Source organism: Lipotes vexillifer, unplaced genomic scaffold (assembly GCF_000442215.2).
Source record: "Lipotes vexillifer unplaced genomic scaffold, Lipotes_vexillifer_v1.1 scaffold496, whole genome shotgun sequence".
Classification (NCBI taxonomy): domain Eukaryota; kingdom Metazoa; phylum Chordata; class Mammalia; order Artiodactyla; family Lipotidae; genus Lipotes; species Lipotes vexillifer.
In genome coordinates this window covers 142,259-160,398 of record NW_006786690.1, presented here as the reverse complement: position 1 = coordinate 160,398, position 18,140 = coordinate 142,259, and the positions used below count along the sequence as shown (strand labels likewise).

At 39.1% G+C, this 18,140-nt stretch overlaps 1 protein-coding gene across 4 annotated transcripts in view; it reads right to left on the bottom strand.

The window, feature by feature from the left end:
• EYA3 (EYA transcriptional coactivator and phosphatase 3) overlaps positions 1–18,140 on the bottom strand; it is a 96,571-nt gene that overhangs the window by 2,994 nt on the left and 75,437 nt on the right. For all 4 annotated transcript variants that reach the window (XM_007459068.1, XM_007459069.1, XM_007459066.1 and 1 more), the window contains 6 exons: positions 15,987–16,070; positions 14,420–14,509; positions 12,298–12,356; positions 10,036–10,196; positions 7,703–7,817; positions 6,260–6,381 (listed from right to left, as the gene is read on the bottom strand). In XM_007459068.1, the coding sequence (XP_007459130.1) occupies positions 6,260–6,381; positions 7,703–7,817; positions 10,036–10,196; positions 12,298–12,356; positions 14,420–14,509; positions 15,987–16,070 (631 nt within the window). The remainder of the gene's footprint in view (positions 1–6,259; positions 6,382–7,702; positions 7,818–10,035; positions 10,197–12,297; positions 12,357–14,419; positions 14,510–15,986; positions 16,071–18,140) is intronic.

Below are 18,140 nucleotides of genomic sequence, written 5' to 3'. Positions count from 1 at the left end.
TCGTGTTGGTTTTTGTACACTAGGAAAGACGTATTTTTTTTTTTTTTTTTTTTTTTGCAGTACGCGGGCCCCTCACTGCTGTGGCCTCTCCTGTCGCGGAGCACAGGCTCCGGACACGCAGGCTCAGCGGCCATGGCTCATGGGCCCAGCCGCTCCGCGGCATGTGGGATCCTCCCGGACCGGGGCACGAACCCATGTCCCCCGCATCGGCAGGCGGACTCTCAACCACTGTGCCACCAGGGAAGCCCGAAAGGACGATTTTTGAGGGGAAACCGTTAGTGTAAGAAAAAGAAGTGGAAGTCCTCGATTTCCAGTTAGTAATTAGGAAAAAAACAGCCATTTCCTTCCAACTCTACATTTCCCAGAAACAGTCCTAGTCCTGGGCCTTATGTCTTTCAGGAGGGGAGGAGTCTCAGAGTACCAATGAATATGGCAGCAATATTTGTCACATCTGGAATTTCCTATTATACTGTGTAACTGCAACTGAGATCCTGTGTCAATGACATTAACCTTGGGAAATGGGTGATTTAAATGCACTGCAGACAGCTCTTAGAAACATGGCGATGAATCAAAATTCAAATCCTACCTGGAACCAACACCTAAACGTGCACACATAATATTGCTGTGGCAAAGACACTGTACTTGCATAAGTAAATAAAAAGAAAATTATCTCTCTTGCTCTTCCTTCACCATCTCTTATGTTTTATTAAAACTGCTTCTGCCACCTTCTTCAGTTAAGCAAGGTGCTAACTCTGCTTCCTTTTTATACCCTGCTGCATTAACTTTCTCATCCTATCTTCTTGCCAGATTCAGTGACTTAGCACCAGGGTTCCTGTGAATAAGAAAAAGGCGCGGCCTTCCCTGGTGGCGCAGTGGTTGAGAGTCCGCCTGCCAATGCAGGGGACGCGGGTTCGTGCCCTGGTCTGGGAAGATCCCACGTGCCGCGGAGCGGCTGGGCCTGTGAGCCATGGCCGCTGAGCCTGCGCGTCCAGAGCCTGTGCTCCACAGCGGGAGAGGCCACAACAGTGAGAGGCCCGCGTACTACAAAAAAAAGAAAAAAGAAAAAGGTGTCTCTTCCTCGAGGCACTTGAATGCCATCTGCTGGAAAACTGTTGTAATAAATATACAAATATAGAAATACACAAATCTAAGATGACTACATCATATCTGACAAGAATCTTTACACCCATACTCAGAAGTCCTGATTGGTACATCTAAGCAACTGCAAGTCTATGACATGCCTAGCCCAGGTGGCACCTCAAACCTGGACCAGACACTAGTCCACTTGGGGCTTCAGTCTCCCACTCTTAATACAAGGCTTGGCTTAGGTGCACTTAGGTCCCTTTCAGTGCTACCATTTTATAATAGCATTGTCACACCTTACATTCATATCAAGCATTCAATCCATGTTTGCTAAGTAAATACATTTTAATTTCACAAATGATTAAGGGGATGGCTCTACTCTATGCCTTGAGCCCCAATTTAAACATTAAATAATTCAACTAATAATGAGTTCTTAACATGTTCTTATTAAGTGTTAAAGGGTTATTTGTCTAATTCCATTCCAACCATTATGTCCTTACCTAAGCCAACCTCTGCTAGACCCACAGTCTAATTTATGATTTATAGAAAAAGCTTCTAAGTCAGTAGGATTTTAGAAATTTCCCCTAAGACCCAACAAAGGGAATGTCTCTTATTTAGAAGACAGGGACACAGATATGTTTTCATTGTCCTGGCCTTCAATGATCAAGGAAGAAATACAATTAAGAATGTTTCCTCTAAAAGGATTAAGAGTGAGTTATTAACAGCTCAGGGTAAAGAAGTAGCCATATGAAAAAATAATTCCAATACAGTTGGTAAATACACTGCTTCCATTTTATACTTTCAAAACAATCCTAGAGATGAGCTTTCCTGTTCAGGAGGATAAAACCAATGACTAGTCAGCTTACCAAATGTCAAGCGATAGAAGCTGTAACTGCAAGACCAACCAAGCCTTTGGAGAAGATTAGGTTCTTGGGTTTCCTCTATCAGAAAGACTTCTGGGCTTCCCTGGTGGCACAGTGGTTAAGAATATGCCTGCCAATGCAGGGGACACGGGTTCGAGCCCTGGTCCGGGAAGATCCCACATGCCGCAGAGCAACTAAGCCCGTGCATCACAACTATTAAGCCTGTGTTCTAGAGCCTGTGCGCCACACCTACTGAAGCCCATGAGCCACATCTACTGAAGCCCGTGCGCCTAGAGCCCATGCTCCACAACAAAGAGTAGCCCTCACTCGTTGCAACTAGAGAAAGCCTGTACACAGCAACAAAGACCCAACGCAGCCAAAAATAATTAATTAATTAATTTAAGAAAAGAAAGACTTCTGACATTTTCAGAAATGATTTTGAGAATTCTCTTTAATGTTACAGAGTGTCCATTAAGAAAACTGCAATTCTGAAACCATTTCAGAGGAACCGAACAAACATTTCCTCTCCCTGCTCTCATCTCATAGTTCTGTAAAGGAAAGCCTCAAGCCTCTCACTGTGGTTTCCATGGTGCCAGGTACCACTGTAGCTCTGCTAATTAGCTCTGGACAAAATTGAGAAAATCACCAAATAAGCACACTTACTGTCAGAAGGAATAAAATCATGTCCATTAGTTTGATGAGCCTCTGAGTGCCAGGATGCAGTATCAAGCACTACAGAAATCTACCTTTCAGGTGTGGGAAGGTCAGCAAGTGCTCTGAGTTCTTACAAAATGCATAGTAAAGCAGGGGCAGCAGTAGCAAAATCTGAAGGGGGGTTACAGATGTATCTCCCCCATCAAAGCCCTTGTAAATGAAATAATTCAACCATACAAAAAAGAACAATAAAAAATAAATGCCTATATAGCTACCACCAACCCAGCTTTATCAAATCTTAGCACTTTAGAGTTGCTTTAGATAAAAAAATATAAAAATGAGATCGTACAGATTTATTTGAAGTTTTCTATTTACCCCTACTTGATGACATTCTTCCTCCTCCTTTCTCTCCCTGAGCGTGTATCCATAAACAATGTATGGCTATTATTGTGAACATTTTTTACCTTTATATAAATTATATACTGTACATACTATTTGTAATGTGTTTTTTGTGTTCAGCATTGTTTTTAATACTAATCCTTAGGGATATATGTAGTTTTAGTTCATTCACCTTTTTTTAAAAAATTTAATTAATTAATTTATTTTTAGCTGTGTTGGGTCTTCGTTGCTGCGAGCGGGCTTTCTCTAGTTGCGGTGAGCAGGGGCTACTCTTCGGTGCAGGCTTCTCATTGCAGTGGCTTCTCTTGTTGTGGAGCATGGGCTCTAATGTGCAGGCTTCAGTAGGTGTGGCACATGGGCTTAGCTGCTCCGCGGCATGTGGGATCTTCACAGACCAGGGCTTGAGCCCGTGTCCCCTGCACTGGCAGGCGGATTCTTAACAACTGCACCACCAGGGAAGCCCCAGTTCATTCACTTTTAGCTGCTATACAGTATTCCATTGTTTGACTATTCTATTTTCTGTTCATAGACAGGTTCATGTGCTGTTTCTAATTATTTTCTACTATGAACAAGCGTGCATCAAAAAAAAAAAAATCCTTGCACATACCTCCTTGTGCAAATGAGAATAAACTCAAGGGAAGGAGTTGGCATATTTCAAGCTTTGCAGGTCATATGATCTCTGTTGCAATTATTCAACTCTGCTACTGTAGTGTGAAACCAGCTATGGAAATGATTACACATGGCTCTGTTTCAATAAAACTTTCCAAAAACAGGCAGTGGGCAGAATTTGGTACGTGGGTCATAGTCTGAGACCCCTGCTCTCGAGTATAAATATCTAAAAGTAGAATTGCTTGGTCATAGGGTTATGCACATCTCAAACTTTACTAAACATTGACAAACTGTTTTCCAAAAAGTTATATCCATTTTCAATCCACTAGCAGAGTAAGTTCTCACTTCCTTGACAAAGTTTGGCACTGTCAGACTTAAATTTTTGTCAATCTAATAGATGAGAAAGGCATCACATTTTAATTTGCATTTCCTTAATTTGCAGATCCTTAATTGGTGAGGCTAAAAAACTTTTCATATATGTTTACTAACAATTTGGGTTACCTTTTCTGCAAATTGGCTGCTCCAAGGTTTTTGCCTACTTTTTAAAATTATGTTGTCTGTTGCTTATTGATCTGCAGGAGTTCTTTATAGATTCTGTATACTAATCAACAAGTAAATGTATTGCAAATATCTTCTCCTAGTCTGTGATTTGTCTTGTCACTTTATGTCATCTTTCACTGTATATAAAATTAAAAGCTTTACACAATCAAAATGATCATTTTCTTCTGTTTTTTTTTTTTTTTAAGTACTATTTTTTGGGTCTCTTAAATGAGATCCCTCCCTACCTTAAGGTCATACAGATACTCTCCTATTTTCTCTTCTAAAAATTAACATTTTGCTTTTCACGGTAAATTTTTTATCCACCTGGAATTTATTTTTGCAAATAGCATAAAGAAGGAATACAGAATCTGCTTTCTTCCCCCATATGGAAAACCCAATTATCCAAGCACCACTGACTGAAGGTAAGTTCCATGAGGACAGAGGATTTTGTCCCTGCTATATTCTGAGTGCCTTGGCAATGCCTGAAATTTTTTAATCTAGCAGATAACTACAACTTATCTGCAAATGAGGACTGTCTCCTTGGCTGCAATAGGGAAGTAGGAACTGTAGGCACAGACTAAAGGGTCTGGAGGGGTAAGGAGATAGCTGTCATAGTCCTCTTTCCCCGGACCATGTACAGCACATAAGATTAGAGTGACACATTCTGCTGCCTTCTCAGCCGAACAAGTTGGTTTTATATAAATCTGGTGCCAATTCACTAATCAATTCAGCAAATATTTATCGAGTACTTACTATTTCATGTACTTAGAACTGAATACATTTTTAGAGGATAAAAAATATCTTCACATACACAGTCTCATTTGATTTTCAAAACCTCTCTGGTAGTTCTTCATCTTATATGAGAAAACTGAGGCTCAGGAGATACACTAATTTCCCTAAAAGCTATTAAGTGGGGGAGTTAGGACTCTATCCTAGTCCTTAGTTTTTGTTTTTCCTTTTCAAAAAAGTATGGTAAAAAAACACATAACATAAAATTTACCATCCTAACCATTTAAAAACATACATTTCAATAATATTAAGTACATTCACACTGTTGTGCAATAATTCTCCTAACTTTTCACCTTACAAAACTGAAATTCTATACCCATTAAGCAACAATTCCCTATTTCCCCTCTCCCCAAGCTCCTATTAACTACCATTCTATTTTCTGTTTCTATGAATCTGACTACTCTAGGTACCTTATACATGAGTGGAAACATACAGTATTTGTCTTTCTGTGATTGGCTTACTCCACTTAGCATAATGTCTTCAAGGTTCATACATGTAGTAAGCATATGACAGGATTTTCTTCCTTTTTAAGGTTGACTAATATCCCACTGTATGTATATACCACATTTTGTTTATCTATGCATTTGATGGACAGCTGGGTTGCTTCCACCTCTTGGCTACTATGAATGCTGCTGCTATGAACACAGGTGTGCAAATACTTCTTTGAGATCTGCTTTGGATTCTTTTGGATATACACCCAGCAGTGGGATTGCTGGATCATGTGATAGTTCTATTTTTAATTTTTGAGGAACCGCCATACCGTTTTCCACAGCAGCTGCACCATTTTACAATCCCACCAGAAGTGCACAAGGGTTCCAAATTCTTCACATCCTTGCCAACACTTGTTATTTTGTTTTGTTTTGTTTTGTTTTTGATAGCAGCTATCCTAACGAGTGTGAGGGATTTAACCATTTTAAAGTATATATCTTAGTCCTTGATTTTTAATCTAATGCTTTTTTGATTATACTACTTTACAGTGCCCTCTGTGAAAGAGGAATTTGAAATGAGGCATAGTGGATTTCTAAACTAGATATTATGTTCTTTCAAATATTATAAAAGAAAAGAGCATGATAAATTTTAAGTCCAACAGACCTGGATTCGAATCCTGTTTATGTAGCTTACTAGCTGTGAAGTCTTGAGCAAACTACACAACTGATAAGGCTGAACTGCCCCATCAGCAATGTCAGGAGAAGAATGCTGTGAGGATTATAGATATATGTATACATAAAGTGTCTAACTGAGGAACTGGTAAATAATAAGCACATCCTAAGTAGCAAGTATTATTGTAAGGCTAGTGACAAGAAACAGAATTGAACCCGTACCAATTTTGGTAGCACTGTAGATGTTTTCAATAGGAAATATTTCTCCTAGCCCATATAGGAGAACCTTGGCCAGAGCTGGAACCAGTTGGGTTGTAGTGATCAGAACATTCACACAATTCTTTCTGGAAGGGAGAAAGAGGGAAAAGAAAAGAAAAAGGTGAAATCAAACCAACCTGCAAACAAGAATTCAAATGGATCTTCTCTGTAGGACCTGCTTGTGAAAAATTAACCTCAAAGTGCCTGGCATGGTATCTGTTCAGTGCCAATGTTCACTTTTTGCTCTAAATATCTCAGGTTTATTTATTTTCCCAATTAAAGGACAGAGACTTTTGTGGTGGACACAGAGTAGCAACTTGATTCTTGCCTCACTTCCTTCTGACCATTCTAGCTCACTGCATTGCTAGCAAACCCCACCAACCCACGGCACTGATACCACACTCCAGAAAACACAATGAGGCTTTCAGTTACAGTGCCATTTCATCTGAATGAGATATGACTGAAGTCCTCTCTGCTCATCACACCATGGCAACATAAATTTCAGAATACATATTATTTTCACAAGTCCTTTGCCTTCACAGATATCCACCCCTTGGTGTCAGTTTTACTGTTTAGTAGGCTGTGAATCTGGAATTCTTGCTTTGAGCGAGGAACGAATAAGGGTATGTATTTATTTCCCATTCTAAGCTTCAAGCTCAAATCTCCTTAATCTGCTTAATGTACCCTTTTTCTTTTCTTTTTTCAAGTTATTTATTTTTGGCTGCGCTGGGTCTTTGTTGCCGTGCGCGGGCTTTCTCTAGTTGCAGCAAGCGGGGGCTACTCTTCCTTGCGTGCGTGGGCCTCTCATTGTGGTGGCTTCTCTTCTTGCGGAGCACAGGCTCTAGGTGCACAGGCTTCAGTAGTTGTGGCTCGCAGGCTCCAGAGTGCAGGCTCAGTAGTTGTGGCGCAAGGGCTTGGTTGCTCCGCGGCATGTGGGATCTTCCCAGACCAGGGTTGGAACCCGTGTCCCCTGCATTGGCAGGCGGATTCTTAACCACTGCACCACCAGGGAAGTCCCTGTACTCTTTTTCTTTCGAATCCCGCCTTCCTGAGTAGGTTTTGCTACATTTCTCTGGCGCTTCCTACACTTAGGATATTTGTGATATAGCTTCTTCATGTATTCTTTAATGTCACCAGGCCCACCCACGTTCTGGGTTGGAGATTCTGGGTTACTGAGTATAATTTAGTGAGCAAAAAGTAAGAGAAAAGAAAAAAGCTTTCAAAGCTCTTCGGTGTGCTTTTAGAGTAAAATGACCTTGCCTCCCACCTAACTGAATACTTCCCCGCATCATTTGAACTCTTCTCACCCCTGTCCCACAGTCTGTTTTAGGGAATGGCCTATCCTGGATTAGGGTGGAAGAAAGCGTCTCTCTGAGAGGATGAAAACTAAAAGAATTATTTCCATACCTGGACTGGATGAGAAGTAAGGACTTCAATGCAGTTCCTAACCAGGAATCGGTTAAAACTTCAATTTCTGCTCTTAGTCTCTGCAGTGCTTCCTTTCTCTGGGGACTGAGGAGCCCTTTGGGAATAAAAGTAGACACATTCATCATTTGACAACATCCTTGCTGGCATAGAGAAAGCGACTTCTATATTCAATTTGGAAATAGTGTGAGTTACTGAGATATTCTACTGAGCTAACACTTCTCTCTCCTTGATAAAACCCTAGCCTACTCAAAATGCCCTTTTTACTTTCTTCACCAGAATATTTTGCTGGGGGAGGGGGGGGAGGTGCATAATCACAACAACAAAATCAGCTGATAGAAACACTGTGATTAGGTTCTGGCAGAGGCTCTTTCTTTCATCACCAACCGGTAACGTAATTTGCAGACCAGTGGACCATACTTTAAGTAGCACTGCTTTAGATGTGACATCAAGAACCAAAGGGGGAAAAATTACAGATGGAGAGTCCACAGCATTTCCAATCTCTTTCTAAAGAAACCAAGGCCCACAGAGGAAAGGGGGCTGCCTGAGAATACACAGCAAGTTAGTGGCTTTTGGTCTCAGAAATCTTCCCACTATCATACACTGCTCCCACAGTGACTGCTCTCACCCCCTTCAGAACACATCAACCTGAGATCCCAGGCTGAATCACCAGCTTTCTGAATGTCATTTATTTGTACTGTACTTCTGAAACAACTCCAGCTGATAAGAGACTAAAACACTTCTTTAAGATCAGATGATTAAGCACAAAACAAAAAACAATTCATCTGATGGGAGCACGTTACCTGACACTTGAGTTACAATATTCAAATAATAAAACTGGCTCTGAATTTTCTGTAGTGAAGGTAAAAAGAGAAATTCTGCATTCTATTACCAACACTCCATAAAAACAGAAGTCATTTCTATGAGTAGAACTGTGTATAATTTGTTTTCAGTCTGACGGTTTTTCACAATGCAAGCCTAGAATTAGATGACTCTCAAAATTTCTGATAAAACAAAAACCAAACAAGTATCTATACGTCACGTATGACATATACATAAGCACGCATATGTCATATATTTAACTAATATCATGTGGCACTTTTATTAATTCATATTTTACAAAATACAGGTGGATATTACTTTTACTATGTTCCCCAGGGTGGGCTCAGGGGATTCTCACAGAGGGTTATATATCACTTTCTTCAGGAAACCACATCTAGACACTCACTGGGCAGAGAAAGGACCAGAGACTTAGGTTGTATATGAAAATGAACAAAAGAAAGGCTAATGTCTGTGAGAGAGAAAGAGCAAAAAGACTTGGTTACCAAAATAAAAAGTACTGGCTCTGAATCATGAAGAAAAAAAAGCAGTAAAGAGAGGAATCTGAAAAAAGTAAATAAATTAGATTCCCAAAAGCCCAGATGCCTATGATTTTTTCTGGTATTGGAGCACTGTAACACGAATGCACCAAACTGATCTTTGAAGCCCTATTTTTACTTTCTGCCCCACACTGTAGTAGTGGTATGGTAGGTAGGAGGCCTCTCTTGACCTGAGGTAATATACTTCTAGGCAGTCTATGGAATCCCTGAAACTTCACGCAACGTTTTGTGCAGATGGAGGTGTTTGAGGGTGATGGTTCACAGTTTTCAATATTTTCTCACAAGGGTATATCACTAAAAAAGGAATTGCATGAATGTAAAGTGCAGTGGACCAAGAGTTCGGGATTCCAGTTGTGGTATGGTCAGTAATTTGCTATGTGACCCGACCTTGTTACCCTCATGATGGACCATCAATTTTCTCAAGTGCAAAATGAAGGATTTAGATTAGTTCCCTAATGTCACTTCTAATTTGAACAATCTATGGCTAATTAATTAATTCCAAATAATAGAATTTTAGGCATAATGGCACCTGACATTTGAGATATATCTGGGCAGAAAGAATTTCCAAGGTCCTTCAAATCACAATGCACGGATACTGCCAACCTATCACCCTGGACCTGGTTTCCATCCACTATAAACCTGGTTGCTAGTTCTACCTGACTTGTCCCGATGGCTGTATGTAAATCTGCTCAAAAACATGGCAACCTATTAAGTACTACTGATAGTAGTTGTTTGCGAAGTTATACCAAGAGAAGAGTCCATGAGAAATGCAGAGCTTCCTCCCCAGAGGGTTTCAATCAAACCTGTTTGTTAAATACAGAGTTAAAATGTTACTGTGGCACAAATTCATAAGTCGGGAGCCCTAAGGAAACCCTGGAAAAGAAAACAGGAAATCAGAACAAAACAGAAAATTAGCTGGTTATATGCCACACTTACCAGCCACATTGCTTTTATGCTTATCATAGATTTCTCTCACTTTTCGGTAACGGAAAGCCAGTTTCCTCATCCAGTCCACACCTCCCTGGACGCCCACAGAGGAACCATGGCTGCCACCACCTCCTGAGCCACTGAAACCATCTGTTGAGAAACTGTAGTTGCTGTAGAGAGAGAGGATGATGAAAATTAAAATCTATACTGCATGGAGTTTTTGGTTGAATGCCACCTGGGATTGATTCTCTGTCCTATTCCTGGCATCTGACAGCAAGGCTTTGAGAATCTTCTTTCTTAATCTCTGTATGTCAGAGTCTATCTTTTCATCAGTCTTCCATCTCATCCCTATTACTTCTATCAAAGAAAGGATGGAAAGGGAGAGCAAGAGAGGCAAGACTAATTCAAGCACCAGCATCCCCTAGAGGTCGGCTTCAGACAGACCATCTTTTCATTAATGACAGAAAATACCTTACAGTGAAAAAAACCCAGAATACAAAACTTTTGTGTACACCCCCCCCCCCACACACACAATGATTGCAACTATGTAAAAAGGAGAAATGTGAAAAAATAATGGGAGGAACTAACCCCAAATTCTAAGAATAGTTAGAAAATGGGAATGTTTTCCTTCAGTGATCTTTTGGCTAGTTTAATAAGTTCATGGGTCACTGTAGTGGCTATAAAATATGTCCACAAATTCTTTAATACTCCTCTAACTTTGCTCCCTGTAGGTATGGACTGTATTTGAATGTAAACAGAATGTGGTGGAAGTGATGGTGTTGGACTTTAGAGACCAGGCTTCTCTTACAGCACCTGCTCTAAAAGAAGTCAGCTGTCACAGGAGAACACTCAAGCTGCCCCATGAAGAGGCACATAGTGAGGACTGAGGCCTCCTCCTATCAGCCACACATGGAAGCAGGTCCTCCAGCTCCAACCAAGCCTTCAGATGATTTTAGCTTCAGCTATCTTGACTTCAATCTCAGAGACCCTGATTCAGAACTACCCAGCTAAGTCACTTTCAAGTTCCTGACCTACAGAAACTATGAGATGACAAATGGTAACTGTTTTAAGCTACTAAATTTGGGGGTCATTTGTTACACAGCAATAGACAACTATTATAGTTAAACAGGTTGGGAGGGATTATAAGTCAAGATTTCCAAATGACTGACAGAATTAGAGACAACTTGGTTCAATCAGAAGTCAAAATAGAGTGCAGTGTAAAATTCTATATTTAAGAAAATAAAGCTGCCACGACATAAGATTGGTAATTACTAGTTAGCCATATACATAAGAGAAAAAAAAAATACTAGGGTTCAGAGTGGACTATAAACTGCTTCAGACTAGGCTTTTTCCTAAGGTGAGTAAAATCTCTTAAGACTGGTACCCTCCAAGGCTGTGGAAGACACAGCATACACGACTGAATCTGCTCCAGAAGTGAAACCTTTCTATCCTTCTCGGCACCAAAGGGTTACGTCCTTACTAAGTGATATGTCCAGTTCTGCTCTAGATTTGAGAATTCACAGAGGAAACAATTTTAGGGTAGACGCATGGAAAACCTTTTTGCCTATGAAAAGGGATAAACATTAAAACAAATTAACATGAAAAGATGTGACAACTTTTTTTCTAAAGGTCTTTAAATGTAAGGTAGATAAATTTTTGGATTATTCTTAGCTAAGACTACTGAGCTAGAAGACAGTAGCCAAGAGAGAAGGGAGGAGACCAAGCAAGCATCTTGCCACTGAGACCTCCTTGGTTTAGCGTTCACTGTGATATTAATGTTTAAGATTGTCTTCCATAGGGTATCTCCTGACACCATCAGACCCCCCACAATTAAATTCCTTGGTGAAATCCCTGATGCTTATTTGTATCTAAAACCAATCAACCTGGAAGCACACTTTTCCCGACTGAAAATCTGGCCAAAGAGAAACTAGTATATCCTTTACTTTGGAATGCTTTTTTCTCATTCCATCATGCTACCCATTCATCAAGGTCATACTTAAATTCTACTGGGCTGAGAAGGCCACTCCAATGTTGGCACCACCTACTCCCCACACCCATCAGAATTACTTTCTATTCTGTGTTCCATCACATTTTCTATTGTCACCTTCTCACACTACATGCCATCGTTAACTACGTTTGTTTCTATCTCCTCTAATAGATGGTGAGCTCTTTTAGGGCTGTGTCTTATTCATCTTTGTTTTCCTCTGAACCTAGACAGTGTCTTATGCCTAACAGGTGTACTGATGTTTAAGACATCATTGTTTTTATCACCTCAAGTCTTGGCCATTGTCATCAGAAGCCACATCTTCCACATGCACCTGGTCACACTCCTGTTAAAAGACAAAACCACACATTATTTCAGTCCACGGAGTAGAAGTGCTATTACCACCACAATATATTGTAAAAATATCACAAACAATAGCAAGGTGATGAAATACCTTATGGTCTCTTATGTGTGGAGGATCACTCTCACCCCCCTTGCTGTTCAACTTCTTTTAAGGCCTAATTTACATTCCTCAGTCTTCATGAAATCTTCCTTAACCATCCCAGCCCTCAGTTATGCTCTTATCTCAATAGTTCATTTTTCCAACAGTCCATGGGTATAAACACAAGCTCCCTTACACTGTCAAGTGTGCCTATGTCCTACACTAGACTGTAAGTCCTATTACATTGTAGGCCCCTTATGGCACGACCATGCCTTACATCTCCTTTGTACCCCTCTAGTCTAGTCCAGTTCCCTTATATAGCATGTACTCAATACATTTTTGCAGATGAAACAGATGCTGGTAGAGTGCGTGTCGCATCAAAACTGAGAATGACTGAAACAGAAATTTGTAAATTTAAACTTAGGAATTAGAAGAGGTCATCTAAGTCAATCTCCTCATATTCTAAAAGTGAGGTAAAACAATTTGCCCAAGGTCATAAAACTAGTGAGTGGCAGAAAGAAACTAGAAGGAGCCTGGGTCTTCTAATCTGAATCCAAGTTCTTTCCTTTAAGCCCACACTACTACTGACATAAAACGCCACCCACTGCCTAACTGACAGATTCATTCCTCTGACACCACCTAGGGTGGTGCCGTGATGTCCACCTGCATCAGAATCCTCTGGGGAAGATTTTTAAAAATGCATATTTTTGAACAGAATTTCTGTGAGTGAAGTCCTAGAATCTTCATTTTTAACAAGCTCCCCAGGTGATTCTTATGCCCCCTAAAGTTGAGAACCACTGACCTGGGGGGCAGGAACACATTCAGGTCAAATTCTTCACAGAACTTTCAGTCCTGAGTGAGGACTATGTCTAGAAAATCATTACAAATACAATTTGGCAACAATTACTGGCACATAGTAGGTTTTCAATAAATGTTTGCTGAATAAAACTATAATGTCCCAACTTATCAACATGTGAAGTTGAGGGAAGATTAAAGCACTGTGGAGCTTTTACACAAAAGTGTTGGAGTTTAGAGCCCTATTAATTTAATTTGTTGGAGAATTGTCTGTTGAGTAGAACTAGACTGTATTTTAAATGAAAGAGGATTACTTCATGTTCATTTTACTTTAAAATTTTCACTATTTAAAAAACTAGGTAATATATGTAGTACACAGTTCAAAATTCAAAAGGACATTAAGTGACAAGTCTGCTCCTTCACACCTCTGTGTTCCAGCAACACATTCCCATCCTGAGATAGAACAACTGTTACTAGTTTGTTGTGGACGGTAACTGCTTAACTGAGGCCCAGAATGGGGAGATAACTTTCCTAACTTGGTACTCGCAGTCTGGTCTCCTGATTCCCAGTCCTGTGCTCTTTCCACTACACGATGTTCACCTCAAAGATGAACTCAAATGTCAAAACCAAAAAAATTAACCAAGAAGCTCTCAGTGTTTCCTGGTTTCCCTCCACCTAACTATAAAATGCTCTGTAACCTATACATGGACAATAAGCACATATAAAATACAATGAGTTAGAGTAGCCATCTACAGATCTGACAAATCAAGAGGCTATCTTTTAAGAAGGTAAAACTGAGAAACATTCAGGAGTACAAATAATCAAAGCCACCTTCTATATGTTATTTAATATAGCTGAATAAATTGGAATGTTGGTTTATATATCAGTGTTTTGCCTGATAGGGTGGCACTGCCCCTAGAGCTAGATCACTTCCAAATAGGCTAACAAAAATCAAGTTTTTGAGCCAATAAAACTGAAGCCCAGAACTAAGACTGTGGTGACCTAACCAAGGCACTATTTCTTCAAGACTATGTGCACCCTAGTGCCGAGCTGGTCTCTCCATACCTACCCTGTCTAACCACATTTCCTCTAAATACAAAAAGCACAGGCTCAATAAACAGTTATTGAACAAAGTGTTTCACTGAAGTGCAGAAACAATTTAAAATGCTTACCTCTAAGTCATTGAAAAATAGATGCGTGTCAGCCACTTCAAAAATCATTTCTTCCATTGTTAAACCTGAGCCAATCACTACTGTTGGGTCCTGAAAGACAATAAGAGAATAATTTGCTTGACTTGGCACTCACAGCACTGGTTCTTATCTTTAAATGTTTCAAAATAGTTTGGGTCAAGGCCAAAACAACACTGGCCCACAACAGTGCTTCTCACTATTACTGATGCAATTTCATTCACAGTTATAAGAATCTGGGATTGTGCAAAGTTAAACATTTCAGGACTTTAGGACTTTAGTTTCTAGAAAACTTAACCCACTTAAAAAAAAAAACAACACTTAATTTTTGGAGAAATTCCGTTTCAGAAGAAATTCTAACTATCACTGAAATATTGCTCTTATAACACCCATTATCGTGTGCCCCCCACCTCACACACACAGTACAACACCAGAAGTCAGTAATCTGACAATCTCCAACAACCAGGAAATCAGTAAAGAAATATTTGCAGGAAAACCAATGCACGTAGCTTTAAAATGAACTATCAGACCTTCCCTTAGAGGCAGTACGCTCTTATTTTATATATTCTCATTACCAGACTTGTTATATAGTATATGAGCTTATGTCAGCTTGCCAGTCTAGATACTAAAAGCCTATGGGAAAGTACTTCTAACAGAAACATTGGTGACAATAAGAAATAATTAGGAGCAGTAAAAGTAGGAAAGCAAAGGAGGCTGATATTTTTATAAAATTTATTCATAGAAACTAAAAAATAGGAGCCTGGAGGTCATTTAGTACAGAAATATACAGCCACTACCTCAAAAACAGCTCATCCCTCTATCAAAACTGATGTTAATACTGATGACTAAAGTTAAATTCTGCTTGGTATATTTCATTTAAGAAGGTATATAATCTATTTTATCTTATTTTAAGGTTTTTTAAAAAGATTAATTAATTAATTTAGACTGTGCCGTGTCTTAGTTGCGGCATGCGGGCTTCTTAGTTGCAGCATGCGGACTCTTCAGTTGCGGCATGCGGACTCTTCAGTTGCGGCAGGCGTGCAGGATCTAGTTCCCCAACCAGGGATTGAACCCGGGCCCCCTGCATTGGGAGAGTGGAGTCTTACCCACTGGACCACCAGGGAAGTTCCTAAGAGGGTATATAATCTATTTTAGAAAGATATTTTATATTTTAAATGTACAGATCTGGTATATTCTCAGCTAAATGGAATGCTCAGTTTGGGCTGTTATATGTGACATAGGGATAAACAGACTAGTCTTTGGAGTAGATAATCCTGAGACTCCACTCTGTTTTGAGCCTCAGTCCCATACTTAGTCTTTGCAAAATACCGCTCTCCAACAACTTCAGCTTTCAGTACTGGTCCCAGGTCTAGTCTCTACCTTTATCATCAGCTCTGCCTGACCATGTAGTCTGCCTGGTATAAGCCATCGGGTGAAGCTTTATGTGAAAGGTGAAAGGTCAACAGGGTAAGATGGAGATAACAGAGACAGTGACCTGCACACATAGTCAGGAGAGGGACAGTCACAACAAAGGAAGAAAGACTCAAATTACCTTTCCATACTTCTGGGCATAGGATCCAGTAAGAAGGGAGTGGAAGATGATGATGGTTTCATCTAAGTCCCACAGAAATACCCGCTGAGTGAGGAAAATATTTTAAAAAATGAGTGAGCATCTTTTTTAATCGTAATGGAATGAGACAAGAAATCAATAACAGAAGGAAAACTGGAAAATTCACACATCTGTGAAAATTAAACAATAATCTTAAGCAACCAATGGATAAAAAATAAGTGAAATTAGAAAATACCTTGAGATGAATGAAAACCAAAACCAACATACCGAAATTTATGGGATGCTGTGAAAACAATGCTAAGAAGGAAATTTATAGCTCCAAATGCGTACCTTAAAAAATAAGATCTCAATCAAAAACCAAACTGCACAATTTAAGTTGCCAGAAAAAGCCAGTAGAAGGAAGGAAATAATAAAGGTTAGAAGAGATAGATAAAGCAGAGGCTAGGAAAAAAATAGAGAAAATCAACAAAACAATAAGTGGGTTCTTTGAAGAGATCTACAAAATTGACAACTTTTAGCTAGACTGGCTAAGAAAAAAGAGAGAAGACATAAATTACTAAAATCAGAAATAAAAGTGGGACATTATTACCAATTTTACAGAAATAAAAAGGATTATAAGAAAATACTATGAAGAGTTATACACCAACAAATAATCTAGATGAAGTGAACAAATTCCTAGAAATTCACAATGTGCCAAAACTGACTCAAAAAGAAATAGAAAATCTGAACAGATCTTTAACTGGAGGAGGTTGAATCAATAATAAAAAACATCCCAAGAAAGAAAAGCCCAGAACCAGATGGCTTCACTGCTGAATTCTACCGAACACTTAAAGAAGAATTAACACCAAACCTTAAGATCTTACAAAAAAATTGAAGAGAAGGGAACACTTCCTAACTCACTCTATGAAGCCAGCATTACCCTGATACTGAAGACAAAGACAGAAAGAAAACTGCAGACCAATTCTCCTATAAACAGTGACGCAAAAACCTCAACAAAATAATGGCAAACAATATTCAGCAGCATATTTAAAGAATTATAAACCATGACCAAGTGGGATTTGTTCCCAGGATGCAAGAATGGTTCAACATAGAAAAATCAATGTAATATACTGCATTAACAGAATAGAGGAAAAAACCCACATGGTTATCTCAATTGATGCAGAAAAAGCATTTGACAAAATTCAACACACTTTCATGATAAAAACACTCAATAAACTAGCAACTTCCTCACCATGATAAAGGACGCATATGAAAAACCTATAGCTAATATCATACTCAATGGTGGAAAATTGAAAGCGTTATCCCTGAGATTAAGAATAAGAGAAGTATGCCTGTTTTCACCACTTCTATTCAAATGGTACTGGAAATTCTAGCCAGAATAAACTGGCAAGGAAAGGGGAAAAAAGGTACCCAAACTAGAAAGGAAGAAGTAAAATTACCTCTGTTCACAGATGACATGATTTTATACACAGAAAACCCTTAAGAATCCACAAAAAATTGTTGAGAGCTAATAAATGAATTCAGAAATCAGCTGTATTTCTATAAGCTTGCAATGAATAATTCTAAGAGGAATTTAAAACACAACAGCACCAAAAATAATAAAATATTTAGGAATGAATTTAACTAACAGTTCAGGACTTGTACACTGAAAACTATAAAACATCGCTGAAGGAAATCAAAGAGGACACACCTCAATAAATGTAAAGACATTCCATGTTCATGAATATAAGACTTAATATTGTTAAAATGGCAATACTACCCAATGGGATCTACAAATACAATGCAATCCCTATCAAAATCCCAACAGTGTTTTTTAAAGAAACAGAAAAACTCATCCTAAAATTTGTATGAAATCTCAAGGGACCCTGAAGAGCCAAAATAATCTTGAAAAAGAACAAAGTTGGAAGACTCACACTTCCTGATTTCAAAACTTACTACAAAGCCACAGTAATCAAAACAGTGTGGTACTAGCATAAGGATAGATATACAGACCAATGGAATAGATGAGAGAGCCCAGAAATAAATGCTTATATATATATATATATATATATATATGTATGTATGTATATATACACACACACACACACACACATATATATATAGGCTCAACTGATTTCCCCCCCCCCCCCCACCTAA